This window comes from Chrysemys picta, chromosome 18 (assembly GCF_011386835.1).
Source record: "Chrysemys picta bellii isolate R12L10 chromosome 18, ASM1138683v2, whole genome shotgun sequence".
Taxonomy (NCBI): domain Eukaryota; kingdom Metazoa; phylum Chordata; order Testudines; family Emydidae; genus Chrysemys; species Chrysemys picta.
In genome coordinates, this window is record NC_088808.1 from 21,985,495 (window position 1) to 22,009,217 (window position 23,723).

The 23,723-nt window shown below is 47.0% G+C and overlaps 1 protein-coding gene across 27 annotated transcripts in view; it reads left to right on the forward strand.

The window, feature by feature from the left end:
• DAB2IP (DAB2 interacting protein) overlaps positions 1 to 23,723 on the forward strand; it is a 411,471-nt gene that overhangs the window by 331,493 nt on the left and 56,255 nt on the right. For 24 of the 27 annotated variants that reach the window (XR_002888995.3, XR_010593580.1, XR_010593579.1 and 21 more), the window contains 3 exons: positions 7,197 to 7,350; positions 15,882 to 15,980; positions 18,626 to 19,180. Coding sequence is in view for 24 of the 27 variants with exons in the window: in XM_042854396.2 (XP_042710330.1) it covers positions 7,197 to 7,350; positions 15,882 to 15,980; positions 18,626 to 19,180 (808 nt within the window). In the remaining 3 variants the exon portion in view is untranslated. Of the gene's footprint in view, positions 1 to 7,196; positions 7,351 to 10,820; positions 11,698 to 13,998; positions 14,796 to 15,881; positions 15,981 to 18,625; positions 19,181 to 23,723 lie in introns of all 27 variants that reach the window. The other 3 variants (XM_065572100.1, XM_042854399.2, XM_042854400.2) reach the window with 2 other exon arrangements.

Here is a 23,723-nt window from a genome sequence, read left to right on the forward strand (position 1 = left end):
GTGTCGACAAAACACCAGTATGCTTGGAGTATTGCTGCAATCTAAATAATAATATTCAGCATCCCTAATTCCGGCTGTTTATTAAAGAGTCACACCAAGAGCATTAGAATCTCTTAATGCTGAAATGTTCCATTAGGTTTATTATTTAGAAAAACAATCCTCTTTCCCTGCTCTTGGGTAGTAAACATTTTTCTTCAATAACTAGGTTTTGGCTGCCTCTCTGTTGGACCGTCCAGGACAGTGCCAAGAGGGGTAATGCTGTTGTTTCTCTTTAAAACTGATGTGAGATTTTATGAGATTTTCCCCCCTTCCATTTAAACTGAACCTTGGAGACACAGAAAAGGATTAAAATAAGGCACGTGGCAAAACAAACCCAATGTGCTGTTCAGAGACACAGTTCCTCCAATGAGAACTCTCTGACCTGGTGGATTTATCTGCTGCACTTATAAAAGCCTAACAACCTAATTTGATTTGCTCATGTAAACCAAGACGGGAGCCAGAATACATAGTGTATTATTAAAGAAAGAAATTGGCTGTGTGCACATGCTATATTTCAAAATGTGACTGTGGGGAGATGTATTTGAAGGAAACACCTCCCAGTCCTGGAAGTGTGTATATATAGTAAGCGAACACTATCTGTACTGCTTGGTTAGGTGGCTGGGGGCTATCATGGTCTCAGATTCTGAAAATGAGGAAGGGAAGAGGATGGATTTACAGATGCTCTGGTCATTCATGAGTTGTTCTGACAACAAGAAGTTCTGTACTAGTTTTACATAGCTGTTCATAGATTGCAGAGCCAGAGGGGACCGTTGTGATCATCTAGTCCAGGGGTCGGCAACCTTTCAGAAGTGGTGTGCTCAGTCTTCATTTATTCACTCTAATCTAATAGGTGCCAGTCATACATTTTAATGTTTTTAGAAGGTCTCTTTCTATAAGTCTATAATATATAACTAAACTATTGTTGTATGTAAAGTAAATAAGGTTTTTAAAATGTTTAAGAAGCTTCATTTAAAATTAAATTAAAATGCAGAGCCCCCCGGACTGGTGGCCAGGACCCAGGCAGTCTGAGTGTCACTGAAAATCCGCTCACGTGCCATAGGTTGCCTACCCCTGATCTAGTCTGACCTCCTGTATAACATATGCCACAGAACTTCCCCCAAATAATTCCCAGAGCATTACTTTTAGAGAAACATCCAATCTTGATTTTAAAATGACCAGTGATGGAGACTTTGGCCTTTAGTAAATTGTTCCAATGGTTAATTGCCCTGACTGGCAAAAATTTACACCCTATTTCCAATGTAAATTTGTCTTGCTTCAACTTCCAGCCACTGGATTGCATTATATCTTTCTCTGCTACATTGACAGGCCAATTATTAAATGTTTGTGCCACATGTAGAGACACACAGACTGTAATCAAGTCACCCCTTAACCTTCTCTTTGTTAATCTCATAGATCTCTTCGACTCTATCACTAGAGTTAAAATAAATAGGTAGATTTGAAGAACTCTGTCACTATAAAGGCATGTTCTCTAATCCTTTAATCATTCTCATGCCTCTTCTCTGAACCCTATCCAATTTATCAACATCCTTCTTGAATTGTGGACATCAGAACTGGAAACAGAATTCCAGCAGTAGTCGCATCAGTACCAAGTACAGAGGTAAAATCTCTCTACTCCTAGTTGAGATTCCCCTAGTTATGCATCCCAGGTTCACATTAGCTCTTTTGACCACCGCATTGCGCTGGGAGCTCGTGTTTACTGGATTATCCACCACGACCCACAAATCTTTTCAGAGTCTCTGCTTCCCAGCGTAGAGTCCCCCATTCTGTAAGTATGGCCTATATTCTTTGTTCTTAGATATATTTGCATTTAGCTGGATTAAAACACATATTGTTTGCTTGTACCCAGTTTACCAAATGACCACATTGCTTTGAATCAGTGACCTGACTGCCTCTTGATTTTTAGCATCATCTACAAACGTTATCAGTGATGATTTTTTGTTTTCTTCCAGGTCATTCATAAAAATGTTAAATAATGTAGGGCCAAGAACTGATCTCTGAGGGACCCCACTGGAAACAGACCCACTTTATGACTATTCCCCATTTGCAGTTACATTTTGAGACCTATTGGCTAGCTAATTTTTAATCCATTTAACGTGTGCTATGTTAATTTTATATCATTCTAGTTTTTTAATCAAAATGTCATGCAGCACCAATTCAAATGCCTTGGAGAAGTCTAAGTATATTACGTCAACATTATTACCTTTATCAACCAGATTTATAATCTCATAAAAAAATATATCAAGTTAGTTTGACCGGATCTATTTTATGTAAACTTGTGTTGATTGGCATTAATTAATCCTCCTCCTTTAATTCTTTATTAATCGAGTCTAGTATCAGCCATTCCATTATCTTGCCCGGGCGCAATGTTCAGGCTGACAGACCTGTAATTGCCCAGGTCATCCCATTTGCCCCTTTTAAATCTTGGCACCCCATTAGCTTTCTTGCAGTCTCCTGGAACTTCCCCAGTGATCCAAGACTTATTGAAAATCAGCATTAATGGTCCAGCAAGCTTCTCGGCCAGGTCTTTTCAAACTATCTAAAATATTGGCGGCATGCTAGGAATATCTGCATCGCAATTGTCCCTTTGAACTGGCAGCAACGTTGTATGATCGCGTGCCCCTTGTGAGACGACTTTGCTCACAAGTGATTCCTCTGCAGGGAGCTGGAGACAGAACTGTCCCTTCAGACTAGAGGTAGGCGCCTCCTAGGCCCAGGGCAGAGCAGTAAGTGGAGAAAGCTGATACAGATGCTGCCCTTGCTGCACCAGTTCTCTGATTAGCGTGGCCTTCACACTGCACCACTGTTAATCCAGCACTTTTCACCACCGCCAAAGTCAGAATAATGTTTTTGTTCTCAAATTGCTGCCCCTCTTCATAGAGCAGGTTCAGCCCAAGCATTCCAGATCTCTTGTGCGTTAGCTGTGAAAACATTGTACCTCTCAGTTGCTTCATCTTTAATGTTCGTGTGGCTGGCTTTCCTTCTCTGTCTCCCAAATGGCCAGGACAGCAGAGTTATCGATTCAGTAAGAATAATAGTGCCCTCTCCGCAGTGAGTCAGCCAGGCAGTTCATGGCATTAGCGGGAATTTCTTATTACTGTTCACACAAAAGGGAAGCCTGCACAACCATGGGTACTAAGACAGGGAGTTACAGCTGCCAGTAACTGGATCCCTGCAGCAAATGTCATGTCACCCACTAAAGGACATGATAAACTTTCCTTCACTAGAAGTGGGTATTAAAATGAAAGGGTACTGTGCCCTTTGCAGACATCCAGTATACATCACATTCTACAAAGCAGTCACTGCTTGTAACAGGCAGTCTGGACAGCACCAAGTTTCAGAGGGTTACGGGAAGCATGGGGAGTAGAACTTGATTGATTTTTAATTGTGTATGTGTGTGTGACTTTGGTGCTGGTGAATGGTGTCCGACTGTCCTGGGAGATCCTGCCCAAGCAGTGTTCATGCTTATCCTGGAGGGGTGGCCCTAACGGAGAGGTTTTTCATGGCCTCTCTTGTTAGATTTCCAGCCAGGAGCGCTCATTAGCCACAACTCTGTTGGTAGTTTTTGTGTCATGGACACCATGAGACCCAGCTACCTCATTTCACACAGGCCATCGTCACACAGACATCTGGTGAAAAGTTTCAGTGGCTACCAACTCAGGCTGGGTTATATCAGCTGCCTAGAGCAGGGGTCGGCAACCTTTCAGAAGTGGTGTGCCGAGTCTTCATTTATTCACTCTAATTTAAGGTTTCGTGTGCCAGTAATACAATTTAACGTTTTTAGAAGGTCTCTTTCTACAAGACTATAATACATAACTAAACTATTGTTGTATGTAAAGTAAATAAGATTTTTAAAATGTTTAAGAAACTTCATTTAAAATTAAATTAAAATGCAGAGCCCCCCGGACCGGTGGCCAGGACCTGGGCAGTGTGAGTGCCACTGAAAATCAGCTCGTGTGCCGCCTTCGGCACGCGTGCCATAGGTTGCTTACCCCTGGCCTAGAGGTTGAGGGCTTTGTGTGCTTAGGAACGGATTCTGCTACCAGTCCCGGGAGCAATCTGACTCCCTGCTGCTTTTATTTTTATGAAAAAATCCCAATGACTGTACAGTTTCTTAATGCATGAAGGTGCCGTAAACAGACTATGGGTATAAAGTGAATGCTGTTAATTTGGTAATGAGATAACATAGTCCTATTGTAGTGTCCTTTGTTCTGTAGAGGCTATTCTGAAGCAAACCACTGTTAAATAACAATGTAACGTGAAAAGTTCTCCCCTGTCAAGTTCCCTCCACTACACACTTGCACTACCACACACATGCCCACACCCGCAACTTCTGACTCATTTTGTTGCAATGTTTGCTAAACTGGGAGAACAGCAGTACAAATTCATGGCTCGATAATGTGTGTGTATATATACATACAATAGGTGCTTATTGAATTCTGAGTTCATATTGCCAGAACTTTACCCATGTGAAGAATTTGAGCCTTGGTCTGATTGCTTAGATTTCCTAGATTTTTCTCTAAATTATAGAAAGTAAGACTTAATATAAATGTCACCATGGTGAGTTCTTTAGCGATTTGTTAATGGTTTATGCTATCAGCTCTACGGTTTCCAGATATTTCTCTCCGTAGCACTCGCAGCCGGGGTTAACTCAACCAATCTATCTGCATTAGAGTTACTTTGCAGTATCATTCAGGGAATAAGGATGTGGGCCCCTTTTCTCCAAAAATAGTATTAAATTGCCACAAAGTACTGGGAAATGACAGAGAGACTTTGCTCGGTTCCTAAAGATCAGTTTTACTTGCAAGAGTGCTCCAGGGTGAGTGGACAGCTTAGAGGATTGCTAATGGGATTTATGGCCTTTTGTTTCTAAGTCGCTGGTTCTAATCCGGCCCAAATCAGTAAGGACCAAAGATTATTAGCTTCTGAGAGCTGCTAGGTGTCCTGTGTGAAATGTGTTTGATGGTCGTCTTAGTGCAGTTCCCAGTGGATACATTATTAGATACCACCACAATTGGTCTTGGCTGTCAGCCTCAATAGAGAGCACCAAGGACTGAACTGCCCATGGAGACTGAGCTGTCTATTAACCCTCAGATACTGTCCCTCCCCATTGGTTATTGCTGTCTGTGCTGCACCGGTTCTGCAGAAAAATAGGGCTTCACTTTGCAGGGCTGTCAGTCTGGCACTTTTAACTGGACAAACCAGATGGAGTCTGAACCTTTATCACCTCAGGGCCTGCTCATGGATTGAACCTTTATGGCTAAGCTCGCAAAGTACCTGGTTTATCTTTGGCACTACCATGGGCTGTTTTCTGGTCTCAGGTTGGCATGTGACTGAAAATGGTGAATTTTGTATACATGGCCAGCATTTCTTAGTATTTCTTTCAGCTTTGTTCCTGAGAATGGCAAAACTCAATACACACAGACGAAGCAATCTGAAACAATGCATGTGAATTGCATCACGCTGTGTTGAGGACAGTGTTAAAAATAAAGGCTAAAATCCCTTCTCTTTGCAGAACCCTGTCCTTTGAAGCAGCCTAAATGCTGTCCCCTACAGACAGACACACACACTCACAGCTTCTCTGAGGCCTTGGCTACACTGGCGCTGTACAGCGCTGCAACTTGCTGCGCTCAGGGGTGTGAAAACGCCCCCCCCCCGAGCGCAGCGAGTGCAGCGCTGTACAGCGCCAGTGTAATCAGCGCCTGCACACTCGCTCGCAGCGCTGCAAGCTACTCCCCTCGGAGAGGTGGAGTACAGACAGCCTGCGCGGCGCGACTACTCTTGCGCTTCACAGCGCTGTGAATTCCCAAGGGTAGCCAAGGCCTGAGAGACACTAAGACTGTTGCTATGGGTTCTACAGGTCAAAGTTATTAGAGTCAGTTTCTCAGATCTGGCCTCAGTAGAAGTGTTTTATATTGTGCAGATTGGAGATAAAGGGACCATTTCATTTGCCCTCATGTTTCTTTTCCTGCTGCCCTTCTATATTTTTTTATTTTTCCTGCAAAGACTCCTATTTTCCCCATGCCCTCTCTGATTCCCCGTTAACAGTTTCTTGCACCATTGTCTGTATTGATCCTTGCTGAAAATTGTGCATTGTTCACCATATGTAGACTTCCCTGCTGCTAAATGCTGCCCATGTGCCTCCAGGGCATTTAAATCAGTCTGTAGGGCTCTCTGGTCCTGTTTTCCACCTCTCTCCTTCCTGTGAGTGTGTTTGTAACAGTCAGAATGAGCACATCAGCTGCAACGTGCTAATCCAGCCACTGGCTCCGCCCATGATAGGAATTTGTGCTTTCCTGGCAAATGAAGATGGAGGTGCAATGCTATAGTTCTGGGTACCTACGGTGCGGCATGCTTCCCATGTGTTAGCATTCTCCCTGCAGAGCTCCATCCGCAGCTCTATATTCCCAAGTGGGAGACCCAAGCTGAATAAAATCCAAATCTTTTGGGGCTTTGAAGAAAGCACCATTAATTTTGTTTTCCCTCCATTTTCGTACAACTTTCTACTTTCACCTGGGACTGGGTGGCTCTGAAATAATGTGAGATGAAACCCCATGTGAGGGGGTTCTCCCATCCAAGTATGGACCAGACCCAACCCTGTTGAAATCTGCAATCCCTGCTACGATCACAACATATGGCAGTAGAGCTACGATCCCTACAGATCACCTCATGGCATGGGGCGTATGGCCTGTGTACTGTATATTCTGGTGTTATTGAGTGTGTTAAACCGCTACTGATGACTGTTTTGTCCTGCAGTGCCAACCTACCAAACTGACCTCATTTAACTCTGAGGGCTGAATTTGCAAAGTCCAATGCAACAGGGGTTGTGTACCTGCAAAAACACATAGACATCTTTGCAGGGACCTCCAAACATGGGCTTCTGCTGCCTTCCTTGTCCTACAGCATCAGAGTGAAGTAAACCAACATTTTATTATAAACCTCTTCATAATGCAGCCTCTTTACCAAATTACAAAGGGGTTGCAGAGGAATCCCCAATGGGCCAGGCCCTCTGTTATCTCATGCAAAAAATTCCCAGTGATTTTGTAGACGTTATTAAGAGAATTACTTTAAACACATGCACCCTAATCAGCTGTCTGTGGAGAAGAGACTACCCTGATGTCATTGTGTTCTTCCACTAGATCCCATCTAATGCCGAGGCTGAAAGAATCACGCTCCCACGAATCTTTGCTCAGCCCCAGTAGCGCCGTGGAGGCTCTGGATCTCAGTATGGAGGAAGAAGTGGTCATCAAGCCAGTTCACAGTAGCATTCTGGGGCAGGACTATTGTTTTGAGGTAAGAGGCTTTTGTGTCCATCCTGCCACATGGCGTTGGAAGGTATCTGTTTGGTGAGTGGTGCGGGGGAATCTTCTTGCCTTATAACCATCTCTGGTGTGAACTTTCATTTAGCAGAGCAATGTCTAATGGAGACAGTTGTTTCAATGGGAGTTTGTGTGTGTGCTCTATAAACAAAATTCTGTTGGGAAAAATATACCAATCAAATGAGAGCTCTGACCCCATTTTACAGTAGTAGCAGGACCTGCTGCATGGAGAGCTATCCAGCAGTCCTAAACACGGTCCCTGCCCTCATAGAGCATAGATAAATAATCCATAGTCATATAGACGACATAACCTGCAGTTCTCTATTCTGGGGCTGCATGGGCTTCATACACTGTTGTCCATGGGGATAGAATTCATGACCTTGTTATCCAAAAACATCAGGCTTCTGTTGGTTGAGTAAAAGGGGATCTCTGTGAGCTGGAGTATTATTGGGTTTTATATCCTAGCAGGCAATAGCTAAGTACCAACTATTACTGGTACTTCAGTAGGCCTCCATCTTGCAGAGGGCAGTGGTGCACACACAAACCAGCATACGAGTCAATAATGCACCATGCCATTAGGGAACCTGTTATCCTATGGTGTGGAGGGCAGTGCATTATTGTGCCCCACAGCAGCTGGCTATAGAACAGGGAAGCCATCTCCTTCCAGCAAGAGGGTTGTCATCGCTGCTGCTGCTCTGAAAGATGGGCACCACGTTTTTATTCAGGGGTGGAAGGGAAGACAATGGCATACTTGGGTCATGCCTTCGGTTATGTCTACACTGCTGTCAGAGGTGTGAGCAGGCATACCTGCACTAGCTTTAACCTACCTAGCTCGCTAAAAGTAGCAGTGAAGACACAGTGGTGCAGGCTTCGGGACGGGATGGACAGGCCCGCCTGTCCCCTTGGCACATACCCTTGTTGCTAACCTGCGCTGAAGCCTGCACTGCTGCATCTTCACTGCTGATTTTAGCAAGCTAGCTAGATTAAAGCTAGTGCAGGTATGCCTACCCGAGCCACAGTCACCCCTTCAGTTGCAATGTAGACGTACCTGGGGGCGTATTGATGGGGACAGGGACGTGTTCCTTTGGCAGATTGTGCTAGATAGGGACAACCTGGTGTTTATTAATGGCGAACTAGCAGCTGAGATTGGTTTAGTTTTTGTTGTCGTAGTAATTAGCAGCAAGTTGAAATTTAAAAACCATTTCTTAAAATGTAAAGAGGCAAAATGGAAAATATTTTTAAAAAGAAGATTATCCCCAAACATAAGCTCTAAAGCAAGAAAAAGGCATACATTTTCCAGTGTGATTTGCTCTCTGGAGAATTGAGCAAGTGCAGTAGGTCAGGAGGAGAACAGTTTTGTAAATTATACGGCCTCTATTACATTCCACTCAAGAAAGATAAAATGAAGCTAGATGGAAAATAGATGTGACATCCATAATATAAGAGTTGTTTACCAGTTCTGCTCAGCACACAAGAGCAGAGCAAGGGATATGAACAGTACTTGTAGAAAGTTGACTGAGAGGGGAATTATACAAATCATGCACTCGTAAGGGGGAAGTGCATTTTATTTTTAGGTGAATTTAATCAAGAAGAGTCGTACAGGAAAACAGAACATGCTAATGGTACTTCTGAGAGCATTCTGTGCTAAAAAATTTAAAATTCTGAGCCAAAAAAAAAAATTCTGTGCACAATATTTTAAAATTCTGCAAATTTTATTTGTCAAATAAATGTGGAGACTCTAGCATGGCATTGGGGAGCACAGGCCACTGGCAATACGAATGTGGGAGATTACTGTGCAGCTCCCCCCCACCGGCACACGGATTCAGTGGTGAGGCTGCACCCAATCCAGACACAGTGCAAGGACCGGGCCTACCCCAGAAACACCCCAGGACCCTGCCCCTCCATGCCAGGTGCACCGGCTGTGGGCAGGCAGGCTCAGCAAGATAGGATCCAAGTGTGGAGGGGCTTAATGTGGGGGACCCAGGTGTGGGTTGAGAGGGTTCTGTGTTGGGCAGTCTGGGTACAGGCAGGTCACTGGGGGATCTGGATGCGCAGGGGCTTGTTGTGGGGTTCTGGGTGCAACAGTAATGGGACTCTGCAGGGGGGTCCAGGTACAGCTGGTTGGGGCTTGGTGGGGTGGGGATCCAGGTGCGGGTAGCTCGTTGGGATGGTCCAAGTACAGGGGGAGTGGGGCTCATTGCGGGGGTTCTGGGTACGGGTGGTTAAGCTCAGCAGGCGGATGTGGATATGAGAGGGTCTGGATGTATGGGGGTTGGGCGGATGGGGGAGCAGCTCCCTGTACAGTGATCTCTCCCCCTGCAGCTGAGGAGCGATGGGTGCAGGAAGCGCGGGAGGAGGAGTTTTCAGAGCTTCCTTCAGCTGGGGAAGAAATCTGGGAATGGGTCTGACTCAGCCCCGGATGCTGTGCAGGGGAAGAGGAAGTCCTGTCCTCCCCAGCCCAGCCGGGACTAGCAGCTGAGCCTGGCACATGGTAGGAGCCACTAGCTGGGTCTTCCCCAGTTCCAGCCCCAGCCCCACAGTGATTGACCTTTCTACTGGCTTCCCTGGGCACCCAAAACTGCTGTGGAGGTCCGCATAACTGTTCCTGTGCCTTTCCTTTGCTTCTCCATCAAAAAGTCATTTTTCTGCAGGGAAGCAAAGAAATCTGTGGGGGACATAAATTCTGCGCATGCACAGTGGTGCAGAATTCCCCCAGGAGTATAATGGCTGTTTAGAAATCCTGTGGAGGAAGGAAAGAATGCCAGAAAACAAAAAACATTGTTTTATGATTGATGTGTACTCATCAGTCAGCCTCTATAGGGAAATGCTTAAGGTGAAAGCTAAATGGTGCGTTGTGTTCCTTCCCTCCTCTAATGTCTCTGGAGACCCTGGTTCAAATACTGGCTTATTTCAGAAGTGAAAGGAGTTTGCAGATCTCACCTTAATCCCTAATGGGCATTAGTGTGCCTCTCACGACCACTACGCCACTGTGTGATGTGCAGGGGCAGAGGATTCAAATTAGAACAGGGCAGCGTGGAGGAACACTCAGTGGAAGTCTTGCAGGGGCTAGGACTAGAATAGCAGGGGGTGCTGTCAGAATTGAGGTGCGGTGCAGATCCACTCATTCATCAGACCACCACATTCAAAAGAGACGAACAACAATGTATATTTGGTTCCAAGCGTCTGTCTTACTGCCGGTACGAAAACTGGAAAACAAAAACCATACTGTGTCCTCACTCTTCTGCACTTGAATGTTGCCTTTAGTTATTTTGTTACTGGAGCACAGATTTTGTTTGTTATTGGAAAGACAGAGTCCCCTAATGTCCCCTAGACTAAACCTCATCCCCCGAAGCTCCTCCCTTTAGGTTCTGAGCCTAGCTACTGTAGGTGTCCTGTTACCTGAGGGCTCAGGTCTGACTTAACAAAGGATGTTGGCCTCCGCAGAGGTCAGTGAGAACGGCAATGGCTTCCATGGATTAGAATTTTGAAAGCTTGGGTTCAAGTCTGCAGACGGCAGAGAGAAGAACTGAAGGTGGCTGAGACAGTGATTGAAAGCCACGACACCGTTCTGCACGTGAGAATACTAATGAGGAAAATGTGAACTGATGTCCCAGAAAACAAGCTCCGAGCAAGTAATGTCAAGGCAGAAGGGGCAGCCAAAGTCAGAGGCCAGGGGAACTAAGACATTTTCTGTATAATGGATTATGAAGGTGCTGCAGGATGATAATGTACACTGGGGGGATGTAGTGGAGCTGATCCCTGGAGATTCGAGTCCGGAAACAGCCAATTTTGTTCCCTTGGAATGAGGAGGTGACTGTTGATGCTGGGAGGTAAATGCATGTCTGGTGTCATTCAGAGGGTTCCTCTTAATTATCCCCTCCTTGCAGAGCTGTGCGTGGGAGTGGACAGAGCTTCCTCCACCAGCCAGCTGGTGTCTGTTAGTTCTCTCTCAGGAAAGGTTGTGGTTGAATTGCCATGTATAAGGCAATACAACACTCCAGAACACTCCCATGTGGGGCTCTTGCCAACCACAGTGGGTGGCAGCTTTTCCAGAAGCTGCCTGCAGTCCAGGCTGCCTGGCATGCATTGCATGGGACTCAGCACACGACAGCCCGAACACCACGGAGCAGCAGCGACTGTGTGGTTCAGAAGATCAAAACAGCAGGATTCGACACGGCTGCAGATGGAGTTACACTGGAGGGTTCAGATGGAGAAGAGAACTGGCAGCACAGCCAAACTGAGCAGAAACCAAAACGTGCCAGGGCCATCTGCAGTGGAAAAAACCCAACTGCCTTGATCTGAAGCAGCTGGTTGTTTAAAGGTACAGTACATTATTTCTCTCTTAGCCGAACTCGTTTAGTGAGACATTACGTGACTGATTGCCCAGTTATATTCACCTGCTGTGGGGCCAAATTCAGATCAGGTGTAAGCAGATGCATGCCCATTGAAGTCAATAGTAATGCTTCCACTAGGTCTGAATTTGTCTCCCTGTGTTTTAGGATTTTCTTTCTATTTGTTCCCGTGGAACTTACCCATCTTTCTAAATCTCATCCTCCTGCAAAATGTGGGGTTTGATATTTATTTGCTGTTGTTTTTTATTTTTATCCTTCCAAATAACTGATTGAACATCTGATTTTTCTCTCTCCTAAACAAATGGAAGAAAGGTTTCCCAGCCAATATAATGATCTAGCACTGTTGCATGTGCTGTGTGTGCTAAATCTCCATTAGGCAGTGTAGACTTGTGAGGGAGATTGGACATCAGGGTTCCTGGAGCCTATTCCTGGCTCTGCCAGTTGAGGAGTTTAGTAATTAGAACCAGGAGTGGGAATCAGCACTTTGGGATTCTGTTTCCTGCCTCTGCTGCTTACCCACTGCAGGTGAAATGCGAATCCCAGCACATGGCCCCAGTATCTGGGCCATGTGCTAGAGATTCTTTCAGGGGATACGAGGAAGGATGTGCAGCAAAACAACAGCAACAACAACACTTCCTGATTGCTATTGTAGCCTCAGGGCTGCAAATGCTCCTACCCACCCGGCCTTCTCTTTCACCTTCACCCCCAACCTGCACAAGGGGATGTCAGCTGGATAGGCATAGTCGCAGTTACATCAGCCCTATTCCTAGCCCTCAGATAACGTCCCAAACACCCTGCATGCTAGCCATAGGCATGGTTCATATTGTGTATGTATTTGGTACCCCTGCAGTCCAGACCCAGGCCATGCACAGGTCACTTAACTTCTCTGTAACGTGGGTATGAGAAGGCTCACCATTCCTGCTACGTTGTAGGCTTAACTCTTGTTCATAACATCAGTTCAGACCCTGGGCTGAAATAGCTGATGGAATTGCAAAGTTATCGATTGTTGTTGTTGTTATACAGAGATGAGCCAATTTCAAATGCACCTTATGTAACCCAATTTCAGATAGCAAAATTCACAGGGCAGTTTTGTTTAACTAGAAGAACTGTCCATTCAGGGAATGGGGATAATGAGAGTAAATGAGTGTTAGCAATTAACAAGAACTACTAATTGAGTTTATGCATGTCCATTAACACTGTTTTAGCAAATCTAAAAATCCTGACGTGAACAGAATACTGTCTTCATGGAGATCATTAATAACTCATGAAGATCATTTATATCCCATGACATTTAGGTCACAGGTCAAAATTAAGGCATTTTTGCAAATCTGGGGGAAATTGCCTTTCCAGGCACATATGGTGGGCATGGCCTTCAACTCCTAATGGGCCAGGAGACTTTCTGGTCCGACACATGCAGAATGCCCCAGTTATGAAGGGTTGTTAAGAGAGGAAACCTTAGAGTTTAACATTTGAATAATTATCCAGTGGTCCATTGAGTTGGGATTTAATAGAATATTTGTTTGATAAATTAATGCCAATTTATCGATGTGTAGTTATAAAATATAATAGATGCACATCTTATTAAATAATGGTAAACAATAAACAATTGGCATTAAATTAACAAACATTAGGGTAGAACAAGGGCTAAATTCCACTCTGATTTATATGGGAGTAAATCCTATTGGTTTTAGTGGGAGTTACCTATGTTACAGAGCAGAATTTGGCCCTAAAGAGAATTTCAGCCAATAGCAATCCAAAAATGTCTGGTCCCCCAGGGATTAAATGGTGCAGCCTCGTGGAAGGGCTGAATTCTGTTGTCCTGAGTCACAATTCCCCAGAATTTAAATGGGAGTTTTGCTTCGTTTAGGATGACAGAATTTGGCCCCTGACGATTGCTATTCAATGACCTTGTCCTAGCATTAGAGTATAAGACCTCTGCCCTGCAGATTGGAGTGTAGGGTACATTACCTGGTGTATACTTTGGATCTGCCAAAGTCTAATTACTAGGGTAAAAAGAGAAGAGACCCTCAAATTCCCCCACATTTTGGATTCCTATCTGAACTGAAGTTCCGCACATTCAAAATTCACCCCTCTATAGCAGTTACTGAGCAATCTGATGCTATGTTCTTCCATGTTGTTTAGCTATAAACCCTATTGTTAAATAACTCTGTAAGTAACAGAGTCTTCCTTGATCTTTGTGCCTGTAACTCAGTGTTAGCCATACTTTTTTGTATGCAAAAGTGATACAGTTTTGCACTCTCTGTTTTTAGGGAAAGTTATCATTCAGGTGCAGTGGCTAGACTGACCCAGAGTGCAGCTCCAGGGTATCTTCTATGCAAATGGTCAAGATATTCTGACAAGCCCAGCAAAAATGCCATAGCAGGAAGAGGAGGAAGTGAGCTCATGCAGTATGGATAAAGCAGACCAGATTTGTTGCAGGAAAACCATGAGGAATGTAGCAGTCATACAGAAGCATATAAAGATGCTAAAAAGAAAAGTGGCAGAGATGATACAACCAACCCTATTAATATGGAGTCTTCCATTCTCAACAGTAGTAAAAGTTAACTCCATCATGCCCAGAGGAATCCTTTAGATTTACAGTACAGTGCGTGGATGCATGGTAATCTAGCAGAAAGGGTTGCTCTTAGCCATTAGCCGTGGTTTGAACAGCTCATGAAGCAGAAGCTACCTGAAATTGGCTAGAATATCAAGAGGTGGAAGGTCTATTGGATCAACTTGGCGAAGGCAAGGTTGGGCCTCTTCTCTTTTGTCCCATTTGGAAAATACCATAGAGGCACATGAAACCTCTGTTCAAAGGCAGAATGTGTGTTAACCTCAGCCACGATGGTAGCCAATGAGAAATCCTGGCCTGATGCTGATTGCACTGAAGGAACAGATTAAACTTTGCAGAGGATTTACAAAGCAAAAGACGATCACGTCTCCTGAAAGTGGTGAACTGAGCCTGCCAGGTGGGAAAACAAACGCAGCTGAGGTAAAAGATGGAAATTCAAGGAACTCTGCAAGTAGGAGCAGAAGAAATAATACTCCAAGGGGGCTTATTTGAAGTGTGAGTAAGATACCTTCAGTCTGCAAACAAGGACGTTCAAAAAGAATATTATTGGATGTTGACAGATGCAATGAATACAGAGGAGGTCAAAGCAGCCGAATTAAGTTTTTATGAATAATACGGAATTCCTAATGCCAAATCATAGTCTATTAATTTGCCAGCAGGGTTTCAAGGAGAGTTGTTTGAGGAATATACATATTTAATAGGCACATGATACTTCAGAGCTGCAGCTAGCTGGCAAGAAGCTGCTTAGGAATCTTATTGGCCTTCGTAGACCCCAGTACAGCAATTAATGCTGAGAAAACTCAGTGAGGTGAATAGGAAAGTGGTTGGCAGCAGAGGACTCTTGCTAAGTGTTGCATCCCTGGCCATCAGGCAGCATATGCAGAGGTGGATTCACTCATGCCTGAATGTCTGTGCAGTGTGGGGGGAAGCCTGCTGGAAGCTAGGGAACATTGTGGAAATGTCATTGATCTGAATCCATTCCTAGATGGCAATGTCATGGTGGCCAAGCAGAGTCTCGGGAATGCTATTAAACTCTCTCTTTCCTAGTGCAGTTACTGCCGCCAAGTAGAGGTGAGGAGTCAAAGGGACAGGATGCGGTGGGAGGGGTACTGAGGAGCTTGGTTTCCCTGTTGGGGAAAGGAAAGAGGTTTGTCTAATTGCAGAGTATGGGCTGAATCCTGAGAGATGCTGAGCACTAGAAACGTGCATCACTCAGCGCCTCTCGGGATCTGGCCCTGAGTTGCTCTCACTCGCTTGATGGCTTAACGAAGCTCAGACTTGAAGGGGCTGGTGGTCCCTGGGGTAACTCCCAACTCTGGTGGCATCGCTCCAGGTTGGCACTGATGTGGGAGAGGGGAAGTGGGATCAATGTGCCTCCAAGATTAACCCCTTGTGATGCTCAACATTGTGCTTGAGGTCTCAGCCCGACTTCCGCACTAGCCTTAGAGGCGACTCACTGGTGACGGGGGAAAGCTGTTGGCTTGTGTTAATAAAAGCACCAGCCAGCCCCTTTTTTTAATTTCCCCAAAGCCAAGTCTGTAATGTGCTTGTTGAGAATAACCCCCGTTCCTTTCCATGCAGGTGACGACTTCATCGGGAAGTAAATGCTTCTCCTGTCGCTCTGCAGCAGAACGAGATAAATGGATGGAGAACCTGCGGCGTGCCGTGCACCCAAATAAGGTAGCGGCTTTGAGGAATTGCCTCTGTAATAGTTCTGCTCCTCGTTATTACATTTTATAACCCAGTGCATGGTAGCAGCAGGGGACATATTGTCATTTTAGTGACTAAGTGTAATTGGGGGTCAGCTTTTTTCCGTATTACTTTCTGCCACAATTATATTTACGGGAAAGTGCCAATTATTTCCTGCCCTCTTGGGCTGTCGCTGAGAAACAATCAAACCTCAAGAACCTGCAGTCTTGTTTTAGTACTAATGATACTTGCTACTTATCTAGGGCTTCCGATCCTCAGAGTGCTTTAGCAGGCGGCTCCTGGACAAACGGTGACGTCGAGGGTAGAATACAACCCTAGATATTCAGTCTTCACCGCAGCCCCTCTGGCACTGGTGGGGTGTGCGAGCCCCATTTCAGAGATAGGTAACGGAGGCACAGAATCTCAGTGAGTTGCATATGGCCATGGAGGAATTTGGGCTTGGACATGGCTCCCGTTCCTGTCCCCAGACTACCAGGCCATCCTATGCCCTATACCTGCAGCAACAAGCTCTTCTCTGTCAGTCGAGCATGGGGGGCCTGAAAATGTGCCCTTAGAGCTAGTTGAGGTCCAAGGGCACCTTAAAAGGGAGCCTAGAGCTTCCCGCTTCTCTGTGCACCAGAGTAAGAACAAAGCAGATTACCTGTAGGGTTTCACAGCTGACGCACTCAACCGAAAAGCTGTTTTTGTTGCTCAGGGTGAAGGGGTTCTGTGCGTTCATTCTTGCTAGCAGCAGTAGGTAACTGTGTATGCAGGTTAGGGACAGGACTTGGGCACCTGGCAAGCTGCTAATGCAGCCCTTAATGTCACGAAGTTTGGTGCCCCTAGTTCAGCACCAAATTTTGTACTCTAACTGATGAGCCCTCCATAATACAGGAGGGGAAACAGCAGCGAGGAGAGACTAACTTATCCCTCAGGGCACGATTTATTGTGTCGAATTCAGCCCCTATGTTGTGGTTGCTTTAAGAGCATGGCAGCTGTTGCTGTTGCCACCTGCAGAGAGTTCTGGGAGATTGGGACAACGTGTCTCCCACCAGCGTCTCTAGGACAGTTATTAGGAGGGGTTATTCTATGTCGATGTAGTTGAAGGTGGCTCAGAGCAGCTCTGTTCAATGGGCACTCATTTGGAAACATGCCATCATCTTGAAAAGTGCCCTGCACTGACTCTGCTAACTTTCCTCCTTTTGTCTGAGTTTCTAGACACAGACTCTCAATATCTGATTTGATATTTTTATCCCAGGATTTTAGTAGTATTGTATCATTTCCTGTGTGTGCACTTCCTGAGCCCACATCACCCCATTGTGTACTTCCAGCAACTGTGCTTTCACTCCACTCTCCATAGTGAAGGGGGGAGGGATAGCTCAGTGGTTTGAGCATTGGCCTGTTAAACCCAGAGTTGTAAGCTCAATCCTTGAGGGGACCACTTAGGGATCTGGGGCAAAATCAGTACTTGGTCCTGCTAGTGAAGGCAGGGGGCTGGACTCGATGACCTTTCAGGGTCCCTTCCAGTTCTATGAAATAGGTAGATCTCCATATTTATTTATAAGCTGGGTCAGACCTGGTCGTTACTGTTATAGGAGACATCCAAGGAAAGCTGAGGGTGCTGCAGAATCTGTTGTTGGCGATTCACTATGGGGTGCTTTTTCCTTGAAGTCCTCAGTGAAACCAGTACCCCTGGAGCTACCTCTTTGGGATGAGGTCATGACCATTTGGGGGTCATTAAAGATTCCATGGTATCGTTCACAGCATTAGTGTTAAAGTGGCATCCAGGCCAAATTTTTACTTCTGACCAATAATAATGCTTAGCTCATAGGTAACTCATTCAGTCTCCCTTAATCTTCCCCCCCCCCAGTGTTTCAGTTGAATTAAATAGTCTTCATTCTTGTCCTAAAATATGTAGGCAGTGATGCCACAGCCGCTGCTTTCCACCCCAGAAGTGGCTGCATTCCAGTCACGAATGAATTCCAGTCTGGAATAAATTGCCTAGGGAGGTTGTGGAATCTCCATCTCTGGAGATATTTAAGAGTAGGTTAGATAAATGTCTATCAGGGATGGTCTAGACAGTATTTGGTCCTGCCATGCGGGCAGGGGACTGGACTCGATGACCTCTCGAGGTCCTTTCCAGTCCTAGAATCTATGAATCTATGAAGTGATCCATGTGTGGACTTGAGGATGCTTCTATTCCTGCCATGCATAGAAAAGGAAATGTACTGTTCCAGTGCTGCTACATAACAACAATGGAACAAACGGGGGAAAACACCTGTGCAATAGCTTCTGTTTTACAAAAAGTCATTAATTATTGGTAGGACTCCTTCCTGTTCCTTGTGAGGTCTTCCTGGCAGTAGAACTGGAAATGGTACATTTTTAATTTGGTGGGATTTTATCTGCCTTGTTCCTTTATATTAATTGGCACCAGCAGACATGGAGAGCACAGTGATATTTGGAAAATTAACATAAGTAGTGTTATTATGCAAATTCCTGAGAGCCAGTATTTCCTTAAAATAAAATGTAATTAAGCCTCTGCTCGTTTAGCACATCAGAAATAATTAGCTCATTTCTCCGGTTTGTGTACGTTTTTTTTTTTTCACTTGACCTTTTTCTTTGTGTCTCTTTTCCAGGACAACAGCAGAAGGGTAGAGAATATGTTAAAGTTATGGATTATTGAAGCCAAGGATCTGCCAGCCAAGAAGAAGTACTTGTGTGAATTATGCCTGGATGACGTTCTTTACGCACGAACTACCTGTAAATTGAAAACTGACAACGTCTTTTGGGGGGAGCACTTTGAATTTAATAACCTCCCATCGCTCAAAACCATTACGGTGCACTTATACAAAGAGACTGACAAGAAGAAAAAGAAAGACAAGACCAACTTCATCGGGCAGGTGAATATCCCCGTGGGCTCCGTAACGGGGCGGCAGTTTGTGGAGAAGTGGTACCCTGTAGTCAGCCCCAACCCCAGCAAGGGCAAGTCTGCAGGGCCTATGATCCGCATCAAGTCGCGCTACCAGAGCATGAGCATCCTCCCCATGGAGATGTACAAGGAGTTTGCTGAGTACATCACTAACAATTACATGGTGCTGTGCTCGGTGCTGGAGCCTGCGCTGAGCGTGAAGAACAAAGAGGAGATGGCCTCTGCACTGGTCCATATTCTGCAAAGCACTGGGAAGGCCAAGGTAAGATCCCCACATCACCTGTACAATCCCATTATAGACTGGCGTGAAGCAGAACCCCAGATCCAAACACCCCCCCAGCTACACCTGGATCTGAACTTTAGCTCAGCCCTCCCTGTTGACCATGTTTATAATTCTTCTTTTACCATAGACAAGTTAGCAGCACATGTAGTGGGCTTACTGGGTCCACGTCCTGGTGTGCCCACCCTAGTTAAGCAGACTGTTTTTATCCATTGTCAGTAAATTGCTTCTTGCTCAGTCCATTCACTGGCACTTGTCCCAATGGAATGTGTGCGTCATTGGTCAGGGCCGTGGTGCAGTATGTTGGAGGTGTTATAGAGGGGAGACCACCTCAGGCACATGCAAATGGCTGCATTAGCACTGCAGTGTCTCTTGCCCCTGCTCTGGGCTTGGTGAGGAACACACAAGATTGTGGTATTTTCAGGTGAGGGAGGCTGATGTGGAAGACCAGCTGTTTTGGGCTTCGTTGGATGAACTATCATCCCTGTGAATCCCCTCCCCCACCGGGCTTTGGGCGGGCAGCCGGCCTGGGAGAGGCTGAGGTTTCTGCGAGTAGTTTCAGTTGTTCTGTGTGAGAATAGGGGGAGTGGGAGAGAGGCTAAGTGACTGACTTAGTGAACCTCACTTCACAGACAGCCTAGCCAAGCACGGAGCCGGGCAGGGGAGTACGCACAGAGCATACTGCGGCGCGTACGTCCCCATGCGACGTCAGTATCACTTGGCAATGGTAGCCCAGCAGCTGTAGCGGGAGGGCGAGGTGTGAATGAGACAAATGGCCAGTTTTCATTTTGTCCATGAATTTCTCCTTGAACTTACCAGCTAGGGGGCGGAGGCCTTGGCTTGATGGCTCAGCAAGATTTCCAAAGCCTCTGCGGTGCTAAGGAGACTTGCGGCCTGTCTGAGAACTGGAATGATGGATTCCCCTCCTGTCTGCTCTTCCCCTTCTGCGTGTGGAGATGAACTAGACCAAGAGACTGGGTCAAGGCAGCAAAACCTCGTCAAGGGGATTGACTGCCGGGGAGCAGGGAGCTGCTCCCGGGGTACATTCCGCCCAGTTACAGGCTGTGTCTGGGCTGTCTTCAAAGCCCCAGGAGACATACTCATGCCGGCGCTCACGGAGACAGTGCGAGCAGCAGGACGGGCTAGCTGCCCCGAGTACTGGCCTAGGCTCTCTGACGGCCATGGACTTGGGGTGTATAGTCCGTCCCGCCCCTCGCGCGGCTGTGGCTAGGTTCCACTTTTAACGCACTAACTCAATGAGAGCTGGCATGAAAACATCTCCTGGGGCTGGGAATCACACCCAGCTCCAAATGTAGACGTCCCCACCATTGTCTTGGTCACAGGGAGGAACATCAAACCCAGACGCGGTCCGGCGACCCTCGGCATCGTTGCCTTCAGTGGGTGCAGGATCAGCTCAGCAGGTGACTTGCTGTGATTGTTCCATCAGAAAGCACCTGAGGCCACCTCTGCCCTGGCTGATTCTGCCGCTGACTTGGACCTAGTCTGCACTAGCAAAGGTTTGCTGGGACAGCTGCACCCACAAGCCCTCTTAGTGGAGATGCGGCTGATACCAGCAGGAGTGTGCGTATACGTTTCCCCAAACGAAATACGCGATACCAGCTAAAGCACTTTTTGGCTGGTGTAACTGTGTCTACACTAGGGCTTTTGCCGGTATAAAATGGTCGTAAGAAAACCGCACCCCAGACTAGCATGACCATATGGACCAAAGTTCTACGTGTAGGCCTGGCCTTGGTAGCTGTGAGTCTGTCTGTGAGCGCTCTCCTGCTGCTGTTTGCCAGAGCCCCTCCTGTGGCCAGACCCGAGAGCCTCAGGAAGGAGTAAGTGTTTTTCCACGTGTCGGTGCATCGCTGCTCGAGAGCCCAGAGACGCTCCACAGGGGAAATAGCAAACAGTAAACAGGCTGGATAAATATCCCCCTACAGTGGAGCTTCTGCTTTTGCTGCCTGTCATCTGCCGTCAGCATTTAGCACAAGGGTTAGAGAGTTGTCAAAGCAACAGGAATTATTGGAGCATGGAAGCCGGGTGCTGCATCTTGTGTAGAGGGTCTGGACAAGCAAATTGAAATAAAAATAAAAACAGCAGCAAAGTGAAAGGGACACTGACTGGCGAGAACGCCCCCTCGGTGTGACAAACGGAGCACTGCAGACTGCTCGCTAGCGTGGTAAACCCTCTGCGCTGCTGATTGAGTGACAAGACGCAGCGAGGAGACGCGCGCACGAGAGCTTCATGGGCAACAACAAGCTCGTGTTTGGGCTGTGCTGGGGGGTCTGGGGGACATGGCAAAGCCAAGCACAACCCTCCCACCCCCGTGTGACTTAGCCAAAGGCTGGAACAGAGCTGAAGAAAGCCAAGAATGGGCTCGTTGGGTGGGGTGGGTGCTGGGCTGGTGAGCTGCTCCCTGATCATCACTCGCAAACAGCAATGATACGGGGCGGTGGTTGGCTTTGTACAGGAAAGACCTGATGCCACAAACCCTGCTCACATGAGTCATCCACTCTGGGATCTGCAGGCCTACTCACGTGGGTAGGCAAGGCTGGGCGCCGACTCGCGGATTGGCATTAAAGACCTTTTATTTTTAGTACCCTGGGGCTAGGGCGAGGTCAGTGGCCAGCCCGGGAGTCCAAAGGCTGCAGAGCAAGCTCCCCCCACTGATCTGGAAAGGGAGCAGCTCCAGGTGCGAGGGGGAGGTTCGGTTATTGCCCAGCTGTCCCCGGCCTCTCTGCTGAGCCTGCTGGCAAAGGGCTTAGTGGTCTGGGGGTGAGGCGCAAATACTGATTGGTAACAAACCGCTGGTACTTCGGGCAGAAGAGAGTTTCTTTTATTTAGTGTTTGTCCTGCAGAAGCTGTGTTCTGCTTGCCGTACGGCACTGTCGTGCCTAGTACTTCAGTGACCAGTGGGAGTGCAGACGGGCAGGGTCTGCCCCAAAGGGCTTTCAGCTCAGATAACGGCCTTTCCCTACTGTCCCTCGTCCACTCCTGGAAGCTTGTCAGGGGTTCGCAAGTGAATCCTCCAGCAGCAAATGCTCCCGTTTTACCTCAGCCCAGGTTTGTGTGCCTGTTTCAAATGGAGCAGGGGGGCTGTTTAATGTGTCCCAGTGTGCACAGAGATATGAACCCAGATCCCTGCTGGAAGCTGGGGCAGGGGGAGATAGCATTTAACATTTTAGAAAAGCCTGATAGCTCTAAAGCCGCATTATCACCTCACTAGATAGCTGTCTGTCTGGCCCTCATCACAGTGGTACTGGAGCATCTCCCATGTATCCAAACATAGAAACAGCCTCTCTATTCCTTCCTTCCCAGTCTGTAGGAGAACTAGCTGAGTTCGCTGTTTGTTTGTTTGTCCTTAGTGTGGCTGTTGTGTTTCTGAGGGGTGGGCATCTGGAGAGCTCTGAACTGTACCTGGTTTGGGGCTGGCCGGCCGCAGCTCCTTCAGACCCAAATTCCCTCCAGCCGTAAGTCTGCTGGCTGGCCCGCCTCCGGAGTAAGCGCTAGCCCAGGGGGTGTTAGCATTAGAAATTATTGACAGCAGAGACTCCGAGCCCTGAAAATTAGGCTGTGGAAATGATGCCCCATTTGCAACCTTTGCTGCTTCATCCCTCGCAGGGGAGTTTGAGAGTCCAGTGGAAGTGCCAGGGGCCAGGCTGATGGGGAAGCTTGAGAGCTGGAGGATTATTAGGGATGAGCCAGTGAGGCCATTCTCAGAACCCACATTGGGCTAGGGATCTGGCTTGCGTCTGAATGGTGCCCAAAACACAGAAATGAGATGGAGCAGAATTGGGATTGAGGGTGCGGGGCCTAAGGCCAAATGGGATTTGAGGGCGTGGGGATCCAGGCTGGGGGCTGAGTCAGGTTTGAGGGTGCAGGATACACGGCTAAATGAGATTGAAGGGCCTGGGTTTGGGGCACGGAGCCCAGCTGGGTTTGAGGGCGCAGCAGTCGGCTTGAGGGTATGGGGACCGGGTTTGAATCGGGGCTAGTTTACATGCTGCCCTTGCAAGATTTGCACCACACATGGTGGGCATACGCGCTGTAGAGTTAGCTGACAACAACCCCTGGCCCTCTTCCGACCCTCTGTAGCCTCCACTAGCCCAGGGAGCCACTCTCCTGCTAGCACGTGGCACGCATGCCTGCACTTTCTGAGGAGCTATTTCCACAAACCTCTGCAGCGCTCCAGTCCCTTTCTCCAGCCCTCGCTCCGCTGGAGAGCACAGACACGGTAATAAATGGCTAGTAATTATTTTTGCTGATAAAGGTTTTTTGGTGGTTGTTGGCTGCAGTTGCGATGCTAAAGCAGCAATTAAAGATGAAGTGAGAGCTAAGTGTCCAGTGGATGATCATCTATCTGTGCAGACTCGTTAGCTGCTAATTGCTCCTTCTCTGTAAATATGGCTTAATCCTTCAATGAAGCATGTAGGGATTGGGCACATGCGTCCATCCAGTGCAGCTCTCGCAGATGGGCAGAGCCTCTACTGAACATGACCCCGCTGCCCTGCAGACAGTGTGT